The 21176-nt window shown below is 35.4% G+C and overlaps 1 protein-coding gene across 1 annotated transcript; it reads left to right on the forward strand.

The window, feature by feature from the left end:
- Positions 1-1114: 1114 nt before the first annotated feature.
- LOC123313727 (NF-kappa-B inhibitor cactus) lies at positions 1115-20728 on the forward strand. The gene is made up of 4 exons (XM_044898717.1): positions 1115-1848; positions 4756-5111; positions 19811-20139; positions 20312-20728. The coding sequence occupies exons 1-4, from the start codon at positions 1415-1417 to the stop codon at positions 20366-20368; spliced, it is 1176 nt and encodes a 391-aa protein (XP_044754652.1). The 5' UTR covers positions 1115-1414; the 3' UTR covers positions 20369-20728.
- Positions 20729-21176: the final 448 nt, after the last annotated feature.

Consider the following 21176-nt stretch of genomic DNA (forward strand, 5'->3'; position numbering starts at 1 on the left):
TCAAAAACATCAAACGTTGTGGCTACGTAAGTATATAGATACAATATATAAAATCCGTGTTTTAATTTCTTGGTTTTTCTCAGAAATCCCAACATGATTCAATTTCAAAATATAAATACGGGTAAAACAATTAATGGCGTCTTGATGATCGTAAGCGGTTTGGTGTTGAAACTGTTTATCTGTGTGACTTTCCACGAACTTGATGATACGATTGTTTCTTGACGTGTATAAGAAAGATAACATCCTTATTCATTGAGGACATTTCCTTAAAAACGCCGCAGATCAGGAAGATCCTCTACCGTAAAATTTTTAAATGACGAATGTTATCTATAGGAGTTGTTATAGCAAGTCTGTTCTAAAGATCTTCAATTCCATCATACGAATAAAATTAATTTGTGACCTCATCTAGGTTCGAACCCACGATATACGTTTTGAATAAGTACAGCGTGAGCAAAATTCGACAGGATTGATTGAATGGCAGCTCTGTAATCGTAAGAATTGGGGTAAAATGAATGGATGGCAATCAAAATATGGATAACTGCCAAAACCGTTTCCCCCTATCTAGTTTTGTTTAAAAGTAATAAGTGAAAACTAATGTTTCGGCTCTTTAAATTGGTCTCTTAAGTTATCTCGTAATGTTAATCAGTGATGGAGTCACAAAATATAATAACAATATTCAATGAATATGGGCTATATTTGGTGTTTTTTGATTATGTTTTATTACAGCAGTACAACACCTATGGAAGAAATTTCAATGTTTTTTGTTAGTATTCAGATCGAAGTTGAAAATTTCTTCCTAATCCAGTGAGCTTCAAGAAGACTTAAGCCTTAAATTTCATGGCTATGAACAAAATCACGCTTCTAGTTTATGAAGAGTTATCATGTATTTTCTCGGGAAAGATTTTGATTTACATAAAAACCGAAAATTTCCCTATTTTCCAGTCGCATCACAACCATTGCATCCTGAAATAATTTGAAATTCCACAAGATATAGAGGTTGAATCAATAACCGAATCAGCTGATTCAATTCTATTTTTATCCCCCCACGCATAAACAGTGTAACCGAAAAACACGAGAGCGCAAGTCTGGGGAATCCCGACTTAACGTCAATAGTACACGAGGTCGAATTAGTTACGAACGAAGTAATCTGCTTTTCGTTCGTTCATTTACGAAAACATTGTTTGCAAGTGACGTGCGTGCTTTTCCATTTAATTTCCCCCAAATCGTCCGAGTTAAGGGCCGAAACCGGGTGCTGTGTATTTCGCAATGAATCCGTGTATGCGTTGAAGTTTGTACGATTTTCTTCGAGAATTACCCGAATACTTGTGTTAATCCTCTCGCCTCTCGTTAGAAAAACCCGGAGAAAGTTCTTAGTTTCATCTGGATAACAATCACACACAAGAATTCCATCGACATGTCTCGCAGAGCAGAACAAACTTCGCATTCTGTTTCAGATACCAGCAAAAAAAATATCAGTGAAAATGAATATACAGATAGTGGTTTCCTTTCCAGTGGAAACATGATAGTTTCGGAAGAAATCACAGATGAATTAGAGGACGTTGATGATGAAGAGAAAAAACCAAAGAACGTTAAAAAAACAGAATATAAGTCTGATCTTCATCAGGACAAAGTCGAGGAAGCTATGTATGTCGACAGTGGTGTTATGTGTTTATCAGAAGATTTATGTAATTTGAGTATAGAAGAAAATCCTAACCTCAACGATCTTGGTTCAAAACGAAAACCTGTTGAATGTGATAGAAACAGGCAGTCGCAAATTATATCTGATAGGGAAAATCCGACGGAGAATGCTTGGATATCGTTTTACCAACAGGACGAAGATGGAGATACGTAAGTTCACCTTTTAAAAGTTAAATAGTCCAATGAGGAAACAGAAAGTAGAATGTGGAGTTCATCAAAGAACTAATTCCTTCCAAATTTTCCTTGGTAGCATGATATCATTATGAAAACATTTCTAAATTTGAATTAAATTGGACTACAAAGGAATTAATTGAAGCCGACAAGTTTATTCATGAATTCGAAATGCCAATTCCACCTTTGGAATGTCAATTACACATACCTAATGTTTGTTTACATTGACTGAAAAACTTATTTTTATTTTATCCGCGCGTGTTTGGATTTTTGTCTAAGGAATTCATTACTTTTTATCTGTCTATTTGAGAAGTGAAGAAACCGTACAAAAATTAACGAATTATTTGACTGCTAGGAAATTTTGAGAGTTGATATTCTGTCATTCGAAAAAGCTCGCAAAAAAGTGCTCAGTTCACACTATACCATTTTGTAGTGTTTAATATGGTCCATGGAATCGTATATATGAAAATGTTATCTACTTCCGAATTGCTAAGAAGAAAAAAACTCAATAATAACAGAGATTTTTTTTCAGTTATTGAGAAGCATTTACAATTGAGTTCGTGAAATTATTCTGTAGATAAACTGTTGAGAGAATCCCCAACTGAGTACCTTAATGTTTTTATTAGCTATTAGGAAGAACCGTTAAGTAATTATCTTGAAAGGGGAAGTATTTCATGAAGAGTAAATGGTTCACTTCAAGGAAGGACACCTAACTTTATTACTTTATGGATATTCCTTTGGTGTTTTGATTTCGAGTTCTTCATTGTTGTGCCCAACCCAATGGTTCCAGGTCATTTTTGGCTGAAAATTCGAAATATACCTATAGACGTTTGAGCAAATTAATTAATAGCGCTCTCCTATCTTAAAACAAACGAAGTAAAACAGGAAATTTTGTACAAAAAAATTTTCTCCTTTTTTGGCAGGTATTCCAATCTTCGTTATCGGAAGTGAAAGTTTCTTATGAAGACATTTCTCAACAGTTATGTTACTGCATGTAATCCAGTTGCGCAATATTCATGCTGGGGTTTAATCCGAATATTTAATATTGATGCTTTTGATTAATTTATTATTGTTGAAGAAATGTTCATTATCTTTTCAGCAAAAAAATTTTGATTCGACCGAAGACAAGTGACGTGTAATACATAGACTTCGCTATGTGTGGCATTTTGCCGAGTCATTTAGAGATTACTGTACGGAACATTGATCTACAGTCTAGTCTACAGCATACACTCTACAGAACGCGTCAATGGAAAAATTATAAATTTATTGCAATCGTAATAATTGCTTCGGCCATGAGTACGTTTAGTTCGGGCATATCTCACAAGTTGAGAAAATTAAACTGTTTCTGTTCTCGTTAATAGTTGAGAATTCATCGAAATAGAAAAAGTGACGCTATGATCCTTCAAGAAAAAGAGTTTTTTCCTTCGAGGTAGTCGACAGGGCCAGTCTTTGACTCTTAAGTACCTATGTACAGGGTGGGCAAAATTCGTTGTCTACTGAGAGGACCTCGAGAACTTTAGCGGCTATAGAATAAAACGGATGATACATTTCCTAGCTCTTTTTCAGAGAAACAAAGAATGGTGAAAACCGCAGCCACCTACGATACTTCGTTTTAGAGTTTGACGATTTCCTAAACTTCTCATAACTTTTTTGTCTTTGAAGTAACAAATCTGAAACTTGAACCTCCTACAGGCACATTTTTATGTAAAATCCACTGATGAGCTCAAAATATCTTTCATTTCTAATCATGAGGAAAACTTTAATTTTTTTAAATGCAAACTTTTATTGAATTTGTTATTTTTGAATTGGAAAAAAATCTTTTATCAGTGGATTCTACGTATGAAAGTGCCTAAGAAGGTTTAAGTTTTAGATCTGTAACTTCAAAGACAAAAAAGTTATGAGAACTTTTCGGAATCGTCAAAATCTCATTTTTTTTTTATAACTCGAAATTTAAGAATGATAGGCCGATTCTGTTTTCAGATTTGGATTAGTCATGAAAAGAGAGAGAATGTGTCATCCGTTTTCTTCAACGAATTTTGCCCACCCTGTACAGTGTCCTAAAGATGGCACCTGAAAAAAGCAATCTTTAATTTTAATTTTTTTGTTAGAAACCAGAAAACTGACAAAAATAAAATTGAGCAAACATCGAAGGAGACATTCTGTGGAAGCGAGAACGCAGTGAAAAAAAAAATTGGTGGTGTTCCCAGTAGACATAGTTAATAACAAATTCACATTTTATAACTCGGTTACTCAAATTCCAGGATTTGAAAATGAGAAGACAATTCCAGGATTCTAAATTTCCTGAAACTTTTTAGGGTTTTCACTCCCAATCTCTGAAACAAAATCAATTGAAAAATTAAATAAACGATTTACTCCTGCGTAAATTCTTGCACTAATTTGTCAGGATTCTACACTCTACCCAGTGATCTACAGTCTACACTCCAAGTGTGTAGTCATGTTATTGAAGATTATATTCTGGCCGAATCATAGCCATATATCTTCGTATATTATATAGACGGAAGTGGTTGATAAATAAGGCTGTGGTTGAATATAACGAATAGAACAAGAGTGTTATTGTTTTGAGCCAAATGTCTGTGTAATTTTCGAATTTTGAGCAGAAAACCTCAAAACATCATGTTGGCACATAAAACATTGATGAATGATTCAATTTTTTCCATCTGTCCGAAAAAATAGATCTAGAAACCATTGGCGTAGTGGTCAGGATGGGCATGGCAAACTAAACTGAAGTCATGATCTCAATGCTTTTCCCCAATATTCATTACTCGATTGTGGGGTATACTTTCAGCATAACTCCAACCAAATTTGCCCCTATATTTACCTATATTTTTTGTTACAATATATGTAAATATTTTCTTTCCCTTCCAGAGAACTTCACCTAGCGATAGCCAATGGCATTCTAGACGTAGCGGCTGCCCTTATCCAAATGGCACCTCATCCTAGACTACTGGACACAGCGAACGATGACGCTCTGACCCCCCTTCACATAGCAGTTTCAAGACGTTTGACCAGCATCGTCAGATTGCTGATCATCGCAGGAGCTAGGCCTGGACCGAGGAATCTGTCGGGAGATTCACCGCTGCACATCGCCGCAAGATTAGGCGACTTGGACTGTTGCAAAGCCATATTGTACCCCGTACAAAGCCAGGAGAGGGAGCAGATGGTCCTCCGATATTCAGCCCAGCTTTATACGACCTACGATGTCGAGCAATGGAATCACGAAGGTGAGTCCATCAGAACAAATTTGGAGAATTTTTCGCGAATCTTCCAGATATTCAAAAACATACAGGTCCGGTGTAGTTGAAAACCAGTAACTGGCTCTACAGGGTGCATTTGAAGGTGAGGATTTTTTTCAACAGAAGGTAGAACTGGTCGAAATGAAGCGTTTCACCAAAAATCACCTATACAAAACTTTCAAAATGACAAAGTTGAAAGAATAATTGAAAATGATTACTGAAATAGATCCTAATACGAACCTAGACCGTTTGTTAGCTGAATTATCGCAAGGCAGTGGGAAAAAACTTATCCCCTGATTCGACCATGTGGTTTCGTTAAGGATATTGGCTAGTTCGATATTTACGTGGTAATGAAGATGGAAACTTAGGATTGCCGAACTTTTCTCATTATTTTTCAGTAACTTACACGATTTTATGATATGGCTCATTTCTATACCAACTGACAGAAGAGACTCAGGACACAAGTGTAAAAAAGAAAATAATACTTCAAAATCTCACCAATAAAATTTGTCTAAATTATTCACGTATTTTATCACAATGGGCATCACAATCTTCTTGTTCGAACATTCCAACAATCGTCGTAAAAATGTAATGAAATGGGGAAACATCATAGCACTTTTTCAACATAACTAACATAGGCACTTTCAAGAACTGCCCCGATTTTCTACATTTTTTTTTCACCCTAAATGCCACGATACAACAAGTTCTACCTTCTGTCAAAAAAAGCCTAACCTTTGAAAACACCATGTATATTGACCCAAGGCAGATGGTTCCTGAGAAACAAGTCCTTCCTTACAACCACAGGCTGTGTACAACAATTTATGTCTGATACGTCACACCAGGGACATATTATGGTCAAGTCTCCATCCTTGTCGTTACGATCAATAATTTTCGAAAATATTCCAAATTACTAAATTTTAACTTGTTATATAAAAATCTTGACGTGAAATTGTGTTCAACCCTTGCATAAACCTTTCTCAGGCAGTCCCTAGGAAAAATAAAAAATTCATATTCACCTTTCACGATAAGAATATTCAAACGTCGATATTTAAAATATGATTTTGGAGAAATTAAATTGAATACAACATTTCTTCAAATTCAGGGCTGATTCCTTGAAACAAATCATACTTGGCAATATTTACCAGCCATATAATATCCATTTATCATAGCCGCATCTCTTCACTTCATTATTTACAATGTGTTGACAGCCCGACATGAAAAAAAAAGTGCAGGTGCATGCACAAGTGGCCCAAAGCCATTTAAATCAAAACGGCACGCTTTAATGGCAATTTATTGGACGTAAAAAAAAGCACGGCCCTTTGATATTGTTCTCAAAGGATCAACGAACCATGAAATGAGCACTAAAAAAAACTGAAGATGGTCAGGTGTCGACATCCCTGAAAGTTAAACAGATGCCTCCTAGACAAACATTGCGATTTAATTGAGTTGGGTGGTCTTATCAGTTTGTGCTGTGAAAACTGTTCCTGGGCTTCCAATAAATTACATCGGACACTGACATTTATGCACCCATTCGAAAACTACGCGGAGTAGTTTATTGTGTACTTCTTGGAAGGCACTGCCTGCTATTATCCTTTCAGCTGAATGTAATAAATTTCTCTCATCTACCTTCCGAAAGAAATGGTGTATGAAAAAATCAGAACATTTTTACGATCTTTTGTATCTGTATTGAAACAATTAATCCGAAGTAAATTACCCGAATACGGCTAATCTTTATCTCATCGAAACTGGTGGAAGAAATTGAGTGAATATTTGTTCATTCCTACAATAGGCTCAGGCTGAGTCAGTGGGGGTAATACAGGGGGGAGTCATAAGCAAAATGCACCATAATTTTATCTTAGACATTTCGGTAAAACCTGTTCTACGAATGAATTTTATTTCAGGAAGTATAACTCACATGAACGAACAATTAGAAATTAAATCTTTCTATAATTCGACGTTGAATTAAAGATTTGGTTTATCCTATCTCAGTTATTATTCATATCCGAGTTTATATCTGTAAAGTAAATTTAAACTCCGAAATATTTGTCGAACAACGAATGAAAAGAATTGGGTCATTCGCAATGATCATAAACGGGTTATTTACCGCTCGCGGCATCTATACCAGGCGGTCTTGCGAAAGCGCTTTGTGAAACGTTCGATGTATAGATACTTCTTCGGATTTCCCAGGAAAGTGTGGCGAATATTATGTTCAAACTGGAATTCCCATTCTCGTGAACTACAAAAGAATTCATCATTCTCTAACTATAAACATTGCCCAGCGGTGACCGTTTTTCCTTTTACGGGCACGTGGAGATTTTCGTTTAGTGATGATTTCATTATCCCCTTTTAACATTTTGTGATTGGATGATCGGTTTCGCTGACTCCATAATGAACCTCTGAACTGTGCTGCTATTTAAGTTGACGAAAATTTTTTCTTTCTTACTAGGTACGAGGATATATTCAAAAATTATTAGCCTACTATAAAACCAAACAAAATTTCAATGTCAAAATATTTTATTACTCAGCATATTCTCCTCTTAATTGGATACATTTATTACAGCGAACCAGCAACGCCTCTAGACCTTTCAAAAAAAATGTTTCCTCTTGCTCTGCAAACCAGACCTCCTTAGCTTTTGTAACCTCCTTGTTGGAAGACAATTTACGACTTTTAAAACTGTTTTTCAGTTGAGGAAAGTGATGATAGTCGGATGGAGCCAAATCTGGTGAATAAGGGGGGTGTTCCAGTAATTCAAACCCCAAATCACGAATTTTTTCCATGATAACATGAAATTTGTGTCCCTGCCCACACACATGCGTTGTCCTGCAAAAACAAAACACCTTTGGATAGCTTTCCGCGTCTTTTCTCTTCAATTTTTTCCCGTAGAGTGGTCAGTAATGTCGAATACTAATCTCCGGTTATTGTTCTACCTTTATCCAAAAAATCAATGATTACTCCATGGCAATCCCAAAAAACTGAAGCAAGAATTTTCGAGAAGATTTTGGGACACGAAACTTCTAAATAGGGGGTGTTCCAGTAATTCAAACCCTAAGTCACGAATTTTTTGCATGGCAATATGAGATTTGTATGCATTGGCTTTGTCCTGCAAAAACAAAACACCTTTGGATAGCTTTCCGCCTTTTTCTCTTTAATTTTTCCCTTAGAGTGGTCAGTAATGTCGAATAGTCATCTCCGGTTATTGTTCTACCCTTATGATTACTCCATGGCAATCCCAAAAAACCGAAGAAAGAACTTTTCCAGCAGATTTTTGGACACGAAACTTCTTAGGTCTTGGAGAACCAGAGTGTCGCCATTCCATCGATTGTTGCTTTGTTTTTGGATCGTAGAAATGTACCCAAATCTCATCCATAGTAACAATTCGGTTTAATTCTACATCGTTTTCAAATCATGCACAGATCGAACGTGATGCTTCTACCCTTGCACGCTTTTGGTCAACATTCAAACATTTAGGGATCCATTTTGCAGCAATTTTTCTCATGTCCAAATTGACGTGAACTGTATGATGAACGCGTTCGTATGAAATATTCAGTGCTTCAGATATCCGTTTTAGTCCAATTCGACGGTCTGATAAAATTATTCTTCATGAACTGCATCGATATTTTCGGGGACTGACACAGAAACTGGCCTGCTCGATCGGTCATCATCTTCAATGGAAAATGTACCTCTTTTGAAACTTGCAGTCCAATTTTTCACGGTCTCATACGAAGGACATTGATCACCAAGGGTATTAACACTCCAGTACTCGCGCGTCCGATAGATACATAAGCAATACGTGGAGCCTGGGGTATTGTAGTACCCCGCGCGAGTACTGGAGTGTTAAGCAGATCTTCGTAAATCTGCTTACCTCTTAACCCTTTTAAATACAGGTACTCGATGATGGTTCGATACTCTAATTTTCCGATTATCACAATTTCGGTGGACATCTTCTTTCTTTCAATTTATTGCGTAACTCTGGTTTACTTTTTTGACCTCAAACTTCAGACTGACACTTCTAATGAGTTATTGTTCTTTGTTATGGTAACGCAATATTTTTTTCATGCCATGGAACTGGTCTAGGCTAACTAGATATCAATACATCTGCGTATATTCCATTCATTCGAGTGAAATGAAAACATTGACAAAATGGTTATATTTTTGTCTCCGAAATAATAGACAACATTTTGAAAATCTTTTATAAAGTAAAAATTTTTGAAGAGGCATTCAAAACAAGGTGTCATTCAACCTCCCTTCCTATTTAGATTTCAGAGGTTGCTGTGGTCACGCTCAGAGGGTTGATACAAATTGATTGGAACCAAGCGTTCAAAATGTCCCCCTATCAATCAAAGTTTACCTCTCTTTGTATATTTTCTGATTTTGCATGGGGTCCGAGATATTGAAGGTGGTACCTTTTAAAATTGACACACACTGTATTATTCGAAATATACCAGCTTAAATCAATTCTTTCATGGTTTTGCCTCCGCATCCACATTATTCACTTTGGGAATAATTCATCTGAGTTGATAACTTAATTTGTTTCAATTTGTGATTTTCTCGACAGAATCTTGTTATTATTTGCCATTAGTCATCATAGATTGAAAAAATTAATTTATACGTGGTGATTCCCCTTGTTATTTATTAACATATCAACAATTTCGTATATAGAATCACTCCTATTTTTGATCGATCTGATATTTATTTCGTATGTGATAAAAGAGTTCGTCAGAGCTGAAAATCATCGTTTTTGAATTGATCAATATTGTGAAATTAAATTTATTCACAAATTTAATCATACAGTGGTGAATGATCTGGCAGAACTTATTTATCAATTTTGTTTTATGGTATTATTGTATTCTGTGGAAATTTTTGGTGGAGATCTCGATAAAACACGACAGTTGATTATATTTTCTTTTACGAATGGCAATTATACATTCCAAATTATTTCTACATTCGATAGTAATTCGACAGCTTCATGGAAGTCACGTATGTTAATTACCCGATCCCAAATCTTGATTACTTTATTGTCCGTTCTAATTTGATGTGGGAAATCTGGCAATATGAACGTTATCAAGAAAACATTGGGTAACGTATATTTAATTATTGGAATTAACGACATTAAGATTCCGAAAAACAAATAAAAAATATTCCAGTTTAAAAATCAAGAAAATATCAAGAGAATATCAAGAGGTATTTGTCTATCATTTTTTGTAAAAAAAAAGTTGAGTACGACATTCATTTTCAAACTGCCTTAATTACTTCATTGAGTTGAATCAGATTTTTTTTTAGAATGAGTTGATGTTCCTCAAATAAATTTATATAATCTTCAAGAATAGTTTTTTAGGATTGCCATTTAAAAAATTATCCATGACGTCATATCTCAAATTTGAGACACTCTGTATTACATTTTCTCACATCGAAAAGAGGGAAATTTAAAATACGAAAATCACAAGGTTGTGTTTAATAGCTATTTATTTTATTATTGGGAGACAGTTGAAACTTCGAAAAATATTTTTATTGCAAAATTAAGAACCGTTACTTATATTATATTATGCCAGTCTCGTAGAATTTTTTTAATTGAAAATATACTTATTACATTATCTTCCTATTTGGAGCACCAATGTTGACTAGAATTCATTTTCATCGCCTAAATAATGTCTCTACAAATTAAGTTTGAAATTCATTACATGAAAAAAATTTTTGATATTTATTTTAAAACTTTTTATGTAGAAATGTACCTATATCAAAATTTTTTGTGTAGCTAAAGGATCTTTTTTACTTGAAATAATAGAATTATTTCCATACAATTTGCAGCGTGATCAATTTATTCATCCTGATCGCACCAATTTCCCCAAGGGAAAAATCTTTCTTCCATTATCGTCATGTTTTTTCGGAAAATAAACACCAATCTATATTTGAATGGAAATGCCGGCCCGTTTAAGCGCTCTATTTTCGAAGCCACACTACAATAACACAACATCGCTGTCCGAAAATAAACCATCGCCCAAGGAATAGGTCAATCTCGTGATGTCGTGGGCGTTTTGCACTCGGTGAAAATTATTCTTGGACCGATGGGTTTTTCACCATCCACCGATGGGATTTGGGGACGAATGCGTTGGAATGTTGGGAAAATCCGATATGTGTGTGTGATGTGTATGCATCCGGCCAATATTTCATTCTGCTGATGATGTACATTTCTCTTTTGAAGTAGGTCTTGATGTTGAATGCTCATATTATACAAAGAAAATTCGTTTTTATTGGATTGACGATACTAATCACCAATCTCGACTTGGTCTTGTATAGTAAAATACTGTACTTTATCCACAATTGTGAAAATATATTTTTTTTAAATATCTCACCTCATTTTCAATAATATACAAGGTGAATCATTGACTCGTACAAATATTTTAACAGTAGATTCTTGAGATCAAAAGAAACACTTTTTCTTATACCATTTTTTCCGATTCAGCCCTGATAAAAAGATTTGGCCATTTTATGTTTTCATAATGCGTTGTGTCACCCCTGGAAAAACAAAATTACCATGCATCTTTTGAACAGAGTTGTATTCAACCCAGAGTACCCAATTCTTCGAATTTCACAGATACTTTTTAATTTTTGAACATCAAATTACTCGAAAACGGCTTATTTTTATATATTATTATACCAAAAAATATGAAGAATACTTTTATTTTACAAAACATTCAAACATTCATCAGATAGCGTCCAACCTTGTTGAAGAGTTGGGTTCTTTGAATTTTTGGTATTTTTATGATACGTAATGGTCAAAATGAGAAAACTGGAAGACGTGGGTGATATCTTGTGTTCGACAAAGTTTCATCAAATAACTAAAACTAAAAATACAATTTTTATGTTTTTTCAAAAGCCTTTATCTTCTAAACCGTACCGATTCGGAAAAAATGGTAAAAAAAAGTGTTTCTTTTTTCCTCAAGAATCTACTGTTGAAATATTTGTACGAGTCAAATACTCAACTTGTATATATTCTTATTCTGATATTTAAATACTGCTTTTACAGAGTGGGCCATTGAAAACGAAACAGCGGCTCTGAAGGTTGGCACAACCGAATTATATAATGATAAAAGAAAAAAACAGTAATATTTTGATGTCTGGATTATCATCGAAACCATAGAATATATCTGAGAAAATTTGATTGATTCACTCAACATATTCAACGAACGAAATGTCCAATTCTGTGCAGGGTATCCCAAATTATTTTATTTTGGCTGTTTTTGGTACTTCTAGCTTCTAGCCTAGATAGATAAAAAAGTTGAAAAGAGTCCTGGTCTCGATTTTTGTGAAAAATTCATTAGTGGAAACCGTTTCATGATCTCTTCATTGGTTTTGATATAACCAAATTCAGATATTTTGTCAATTTCGAAAATATGCCATAATTTCTTTATTTTCGGAAATATTTATTGTTTTTCCACCATTAGTACAGACAAATGAAGATATCGTAAAAGGGTTTCCACTAATAATGTACTTTTCACGAAAATCGAGACCAGGACTCCTTTCAACATTCTCACCTATCTAGTCAGGGAGCATAACCTGTACAAAACTCAAATTAGAATATTTCAAAAACGAATGTATTGAATGAAAAAAAAATTAAATATACTGAACTCAGAATAGAACGGCCTTTCTCATGAGGTATCACTTACCCCATCTTCCCCATTCAAAATATAGGTGTTGGGGCTGTAACACTAAGGGTTGAAGCGATACGCTTTTGCATTTGTTCACCTAGAATCAAAAATCTACGTATCCTAGTGTTTTATTTAATTCGGTTCTGCCGGCTTACAGATTCGCTGTTTCCTTTTCAATGGCCCACTCTGTATATGCAGGGTGAGTCTTTGGCTCGTACAGATATTTCAACTGTAGATTCTTAAGGTCAAGAGAAACACTTTTTTCCTTAACCATTTTTTCCGAATTGGCTCGGTTTGAAATGTATAAGCTGGTGAAAAACCGTAAAAAAAATTATGTTTAGTTCTATCTCACAAACGGTTTTATCGAATGAAATCAATTTCGGAATATAGTTTTTCATTTATTTGATCAATCTTTTTTGAACACAAGATATCACTCACGTCTTCCAGTTTTCCCATTATGACCATTACTTACCATAAAAATACCAAAAATTCAAAGAACCCAACTCTTGAAACTAAGTTGGACGCTATATCTGATGAATATTTGAATGTTTTGTGAAGTGAAAGTATTCTTTATATTTTCTTATGTAATACGCCGTTTTCGAGTAATTTGATGTTAAAAAATTGAAAAGTACCTATCTGTGAAATTCAAAAAATTGGGTACTTCGGCTGAATAGAACTCTTTTGTTTTTCCACTGGTTCCACAGCTCATTATGAAATCTTAAACTGGCTATATCTTCTTATCAAGGCCGAATCAGAAAAAATGGTTTGGGAAAAAAGTGTTTCTTTCAACCTCAAGAAAAGTTGAAATATTAAATATCAATGTCAATGATTCACCCTGTATAGCGTTGGAAATACTTGCAATTTGCTGGAATGGAAACGTTATTCACTCAGTGTTTTTGTGTATATCATAATACATCCCAAACTGCGAACAGCAATTTGCTTGAAGTTTGATAGTTTTAATGCGATATCAACAACTCATCGTGGAATAAATCGAAAACATTAAACAATATATGTAGATAAGGAACGGTCACTCAGGGTTTGGCAATTCTCAAGTGTTTCTGAGAGTTTCTCAAGCTAATTTTCAATAATTTGTATAATACTGAATGATCCGTGACGTCTATTGGGAATTCAAAACAAGCGATACGCCCTCTAGTGGCTACTTTTGTAAATAAAAAGTTAAGGCACTTTTGTCATTTGCTTGTTTACACCATAGACCTAATAAAATAAAATGTATTATTAGGTCTATGGTTTACATCGAGGAACGTAGAACAATGACGTAAAGGCATTAACTTTTTACTTCGAACTGTCACCACTATGTCGCTGCAATCTACATTTGAATTCCCAATGCTTTCGTGAAATGAATAGACTATAATGATATGTCTAATCTACTTCTCATTTATTTGATCACGAGATCTACACAATTAATTTTGTGTTTTTTACTTCACCGACACCTTCTTCAGCGGAAATGTGGGAACACATCGAATTGCCAACGTACCTCCGGTACACGCACAAAGTGAAATTTCGAAGGGATCGAGATCAACGGCCCCATCGGCCGGCTGTCGCATTTTCGGTTTTTCCAGAACGTCTTGGGGGCCATTACCAAGATCAGGGCGAGCGAGAGAGAGCGGACGGCGGCGGCAGCTGGTGGCCAGACAACTCAGAAATTCTCCTCGTGCCGATCGTCGGGAATTCCGAACCAGACAGGTCTGCACTGCGTCTTTCTCGTCCTTAAACGAATTCCGCATACCGACGGTGTGCGTCGACGGCGCCCGAAATAGACGTACGTGTGTGTGCATTTGTCGGAAATGGGACTGGACCGGGCGTCGCTGGCGATGATCGTTCGATAAGGTCGGAAATCGAAAGTTGATGAATTTTGGCATCGTTATTGATGCACATACGACGGGATTTTACAAGAGGACTGCTGGTGACAACGGTACTTTCAGATATTCGCGCCGTTTGGTCTTGACGAATTTTTAACTGAACCCATCTTTTTGGGAATTTTTCGAAGGTTAGCTTTCGAGTAGTTTTTTTTTTCAGGATAATTATCGTAGAACTAAACGTGATACTTATTCTGAAAGAGCAACTCTTCTTGTCATAAATCTGAGAATTTAATCCATTTCGGCGTAACCGTTCGGTCTTGAGAAATCTTTAACTGAACCCAATTTTTTGGGAATTTTTCGAAGGTCAACTTGCGAGTACTTTTTCTTCCAGGATAATTATCGTAGAACTGAATGTGATACATATTCTGATAGAGCAATTCTTCCAGTACTAAATCTGAGAAGTTCACCTGTTCCGGCGCAACCGTTCGGTCTTGAGGAAGTTTTAACTGAACCCAACTTTTTGAGGATTTTTCGAAGGTCAGCTTTCGAGTAGTTTTTTTTCCAGGATAATTATCGTAGAACTAAACGTGATACTTATCCTGAAAGAGCAACTCTTCTTGTCATAAATCTGAGAATTTCATCCATTTCGGCGCAACCGTTCGGTCTTGAGGAATCTTTAACTGAACCGAATTTTTTGGGAATTTTTCGAAGGTCAACTTGCGAGTACTTTTTCTTCCAGCATAATTATCGTAGATCTTAATGTGATACATATTCTGGTAGAGCAGTTCTTCTAGTAATAAATCTGAGAATTTCATTCGTCTCGGCGCAACCGTTCGGTCTTGAGGAAGTTTTAACTGAACCCAACTTTTTGGGAATTTTTCGAAGGTCAATTTGCGAGTAGTTTTTCTTCCAGGAAAATTATCGTAGATTTAAACGTCATAAATATTCTGAAAGAGCAACTCTTCTAGTCATAAATCTGAAAATTTCATAAATTTCGACGCAACCGTTCGCTCTTGAGGAAGTTTTAACTGAACCCAACTTTTTGGGAATTTTTCGAATTCAATTTGCGAGTAATTTTTCTTCCAGGAAAATTATCGTAGATCTGAACGTGATACATATTCTGAAAGAGCAACTCTTCTAGTCATAAATCTGAGAATTTAATCCATTTCGGCGTAACCGTTCGGTCTTGAGGAAGTTTTAACTGAACCCAACTTTTTGGGAATTTTTCGAAGGTCAACTTGCGAGTAGTTTTTCTTCTAGGAAAATTATGGTGGACCTAAACGTGATACACATTCTGAAAGAGCAACTCTTCTAGTCATAAATCTGAGAATTTCATCCATTTCGGCGCAACCGTTCGGTCTTGAGGAAGTTTTAACTGAACCCAATTTTTTGGGAATTTTTCGAAGGTCAACTTGCGAGTACTTTTTCTTCCAGGATAATCATCGTAGATCTCAATGTGATACATGTTCTGGTAGAGCAATTCTTCTATTAATAAATCTGAGAAATTCACCTGTCCCGGCGTAACCGTTCGGTCTTGAGGAAGTTTTAACTGAACCCAACTTTTTGGGAATTTTTCGAATGTCAGATTGCGAGTAGTTTTTCTTCTAAAAATATTATCGTGGATCTAAACGTGATACATATTCTGAAAGAGCAACTCTTCTAGTCATAAATCTGAGAATTTCATCCATTTCGGCGCAACCGTTCGGTCTTGAGGAAGTTTTAACTGAACCCAATTTTTTGGGAATTTTTCGAAGGTCAACTTGCGAGTACTTTTTCTTCCAGGATAATCATCGTAGATCTCAATGTGATACATGTTCTGGTAGAGCAATTCTTCTAGTAATAAATCTGAGAAATTCACCTGTCCCGGCGTAACCGTTCGGTCTTGAGGAAGTTTTAACTGAACCCAACTTTTTGGGAATTTTTCGAAGGTCAGATTGCGAGTAGTTTTTCTTCTAAAAATATTATCGTGGATCTAAACGTGATACATATTCTGAAAGAGCAACTCTTCTAGTCCTAAATCTGAGAATTTCATCTATTTCGGCGCAACCGTTCGGTCTTGAGGAAGTTTTAACTGAACCCAACTTTTTGGGAATTTTTTGAAGGTCAGATTGCGAGTAGTTTTTCTTCTAGAAATATTATCGTGGATCTAAACGTGATACATATTCTGAAAGAGCAACTCTTCTAGTCATAAATCTGAGAAATTCATCCATTTCGGCGCAACCTTTCGGTCTTGAGGAAGTTTTAACTGAATCCAACTTTTTGGGAATTTATCGAAGGTCAGCTTTCGAGTAGTTTGTCTTTCAGGATAATTATCGTAGAACTGAGTGTAATGCATATTCTGATAGAGAAATTCTTCTAGTGACAAATCTCGAAATTTCATCGATCTCGGTGCAACCGTTCGTTCTTGAAAAATTTTCAACTGACCCCATCTTTTTGGGAATTTTTCGAAGGTCAATTTTCACCTTTGAAAACACCCTGTATATGTGGTCCATATTCTAAAAGAGCAACCTCTTCTAAAAGTGAATATTCGAAAAAATATTTCTCTCAAGTTCTCAAAGGGCAGGACCATGCCTGGAACCGCCCTTGAGGCATAACAGCAACCCCTATAAAAATTTAGGATACTTACGATAGCAAGAGTTGCAATGAAACATGAAAATGATAAAAAAAATTTCATTATAACAGATTTTCAGAATGTTGTCCAGTATTTTATAGTAAAAAATATAACCTATTTTACGTTTTGGAAAACGTATTATTTCTTCCACATGTTTGGGTTGAATTATATACATTATCGACTTTGAATGTCTCCAGCGGAAAAAATCTAAAGGTGTCAAGTCTGAGGAGCGTGCTGGCCACTCAATCGGCCCTCTTCTATACCAATTCATTCCCTGTTTGAAATGATCAGTGAGACATTGCCTCTTAAATGAATAGAATGTCTAACTGATGATACTTACTCAAATATGCTTGAAGAAGTAATAAAATAACACTAAGTAAACTAAGTTTAGAAAATTACCTTGATGAGGATTGAAATATGATTTCAATTTAGGGAGACAATGGCTCACATATATTAGGGGTCGTACCTTATCAAATTGACACACTGTGTATATCATGTAATTTTATTATTTGTCTCATCATTCCTATTTGTTTTTCCAGAAAGCACCTGGTGTTATTCGGAAGGTCAGTTTCCTTGAAAGTAGTATTTTGAAGCTTACCATTCCGGTTTACTAATGATAACTAGAAATGATTAAAAGGAGGCCTTCCTCGAGTTCTCCGGCAACTTCCAGATAATTTAATCGAAAAATATGTTTTCTATCAGTTCGAAGGATATCGAATGAAATATTACCGCATGTTTCTCGTGTTCAGACAGGATTTCCATGTCTGCATAGTTTCCGAATCGAATATTTCGTCTATAATACGCAAAAATATTTAAATGGACAGAATAGGTCGCTGTTGACTCTGAATTTTTCCGTGCTGCTTCGTCCTTAACGGTTTTGAACTATACAGTGTCATTCTGTCATTGTTTCTTAACCTTAACCATTCTTAAACTTTTATCTTCAACTACTAATCTTAATTTTACAGGCTATTGTCAGAAAATATCGAATTATAATTTGAGTTTTCATCAAAAACTTCCTCATTTCAAAGTAGGACCCATATCTTTTATCGAAATATGAATCTAATCCAAAAAACCTATACAGGGCAATTCTTTTTCATGGGAGAGCCAAGCCTTTTGCATGATATTCCTTATATCCTCTAAAGGCTCACAGGTCATTTCCAAGAGGAATGAATTGGTAGAAGCTGGTCGATTCAATGGCCATCACGCTCTACAGACTTGACACCTTTAGATTTTTTACTCTGGGGGCATCAAAAGCCAGTTGTGTATAAAACATAGCCCCTTGGTGTAGAGGAATTGAAAGTAAGAATACGCACAGAATGCCAAAAAATTCAAGAAAATATGTTTCTCCTTAGTATGTATAGACTCTGTATTTGCAGCATTTTCATGGGAATAAAAAAATTAGCTTGACCATCTGCATGTTTGCCTAGATTTCCCAAACTTTGCGTTATTTCGTCAGTATTTCATGTTCGATTCTCGTTGGCGATCAATCCTCGTATTTTTCTTTGCCAAATACTCGGCCAGCTTGGCGCTTGGTCTAACGTTCGTCTCATATTCATGTGATGCGGTTAGGGAACTTGCTTCCGCTAAAAATAGAACCGATTTTTGCAGCTTCCTGGCCATTTTAGGTCCGCCGATTTATTTATATAGGTGGACGGGTTTATTTTTATATGCGCCTCTCTAATGAGAAATGATAAATGTGTCCGATGCATCAAGATTATGACCGATGACTCTTTCTTTCTACGAAATTCATTCATTTCGTTGTCTACGAGATAATGGGGAAATTTTACCGGAAGAACGATGAATAATTCGTGATTTTTTTTGAGTTGCGTACGAATTCAAAACGTAAAAGAATATTATATCATCGTCGGAATATATCGCCTATGAAAGAAAAAGGAACATTTTAAAATAATCACAACTTTTGAAGGGATGAAGATAAAGTAGCTAAACCCATATCAAATTGAAGGAATTGAGAAGTCGTACAACTTTATTTCCTTACAATTTTTGTGAAATCGTTGGATATTCAAAAACGTGAATCTCGAAAACCGTCAGGAATCCGACAAATATGTATGAGACCAATGTTTTGGGGAATTTAATAGGTTTAATTTTCTTAGCAGGAAACATTTTTTTCTAGAGTGTATTTCTGACATTCAAGCTAATAAGTAAAAAATGTAACCTTCACCTCTCTAATAACTTATATGCTGGAGAATTTTAGTATGTTCATCTACAAACTCCCCCATCCCCCTTTCAAAGTTGTGAAGTCGAAAATTATCGCCATATTCACTAAAAATTTGAACTTTTCTCACGTTATCATTGATTAAATTGAATGGCGAAATGAGACATCAGACTACTGTTTGTTCAGCCTTTAAAACCATCCTCAACATATCGTAAGATTTGCAGCTTAAATCTCATTTTCTAAAACCTTAGAGTGTTCCCACACTCAACGTTTCCAAGTGAAACGGTGGAGCGAGCAATGCGAGCCCAACACTGAAGATGTTATCATACGAATACGAAACCATGTTTTTACACAATCAACGCAGATCAGGGCTAATTTTAGATTTTTCGAAAAAGAGCACTTTTAACGTTAGTCATAACCGTTAATTTTTTTTCAGGCAGAACCTGTTTGCACGTGGCTGCTCAATATGGACACATAGAGATCCTGAGACACCTGGTGTGGTTTGGTGCTGACGTCAACGCCGGAGATGGGACGCAGGGCCTTACAGCTTTACATTATGCCGTCATTCGAAAAGACATAAACCTCTTGAGCTTTCTGCTGTACGAATGCGACAAAATCGACTTGAACAGAACGAATTATGGTGGACTGACTGCCTACAAAATGTGTAGAGATCAAAATATCATCGAAATGTTCCACCAGAAGGGAGTTTCAGAGTCGCCTTACAACTCCGAAGACGATTACTGTACGGATAGTGAGGATGAAGAGGTGAGATTTTATAAAGGATGCTTCGATAGATTTAGAGAATTTATAAAACACTCTGTCTTCAATCAGACCATTCAATCTAACGATGTTAATTAAAAAACCTTGTTCTTGTTTCCTAACAAGTATGTATTGGTATTAGTCACCATATTTAATTTTTTTTTCGTTTCATTTGCAGGCTTCTTTTGGCAGTGGGTTTATTCCTTCAATGGTAACAAATAGACCTTTGGTATGAAATATTAGAAATATTTCATTTCAAATGTCTTCGAAAATTAAGTGAACAACCTTCCACCATCACCAAGAATCATTTCTTCGGTCAACTTTTCCCAATGATTTATTCGAGACCCAAAGGGACGACTACTTTCGTATCGTTTTGGCAGTTTTTCAATATCCAATATGAAGATGATTATATGTTGAATTGTATAGATTCAGTTCTTGAATATGTATTTCTAACTACGTGTGAAAAAAATTCTAACACTTATTGTATCGATGTTTGTAAATATTATTACCAGAAAATTAATATTTTTATCACATGTAGTGGAAATTTTTAATGAATATATGTTCTATTGTGAACATTAAATTATATAATATTAAACGTTGTTTCAATTCTTTGGACCCCTATACTATATATCTGGTTTCACTTTATTTCATCTCTGTGTTAATAAAGTTGCAACACATTTTTTTTCTACATATGAGAATATTGGACAAAAATATTAAGGTATTCTCTTCTGGATAAGTGAAATAGTTCAAACATACTAGGGAAACTAAAATACATATGGAATTGCACTGCTCAAATTTTCAGTACTGCTGTTCATACCATAATGAAGACCATCATGACACAATGGCTTAATTGAAAAACTCATAAAAACTCATTCCAACTTGAACAATTACCTAGTGTGTTACACACAAAAAAACTCAACAAGGAGTTGCTAACCGTCTCCAGACTTCGCAAAATGTAGTAAGTATAGAGCGATGAATCTTACTCTCATCTTACTAGTGCTTCATATACCCATTGGGGTTTAAGGGAAAGAGCTACAACCGTC

Source organism: Coccinella septempunctata, chromosome 5, assembly GCF_907165205.1.
Source record: "Coccinella septempunctata chromosome 5, icCocSept1.1, whole genome shotgun sequence".
NCBI lineage: Eukaryota > Metazoa > Arthropoda > Insecta > Coleoptera > Coccinellidae > Coccinella > Coccinella septempunctata.

Coding starts and splice junctions, on each gene's coding strand:
- LOC123313727 (XM_044898717.1), top strand. CDS start 1,415: ATGTCTCGCAGAGCAGAACAAACTTCGCATTCTGTTTCAGATACCAGC. Junction 1,849..4,755: donor CAGGACGAAGATGGAGATAC/GTAAGTTCACCT, acceptor TTTCCCTTCCAG/AGAACTTCACCTAGCGATAG. Junction 5,112..19,810: donor CGAGCAATGGAATCACGAAG/GTGAGTCCATCA, acceptor ATTTTTTTTCAG/GCAGAACCTGTTTGCACGTG.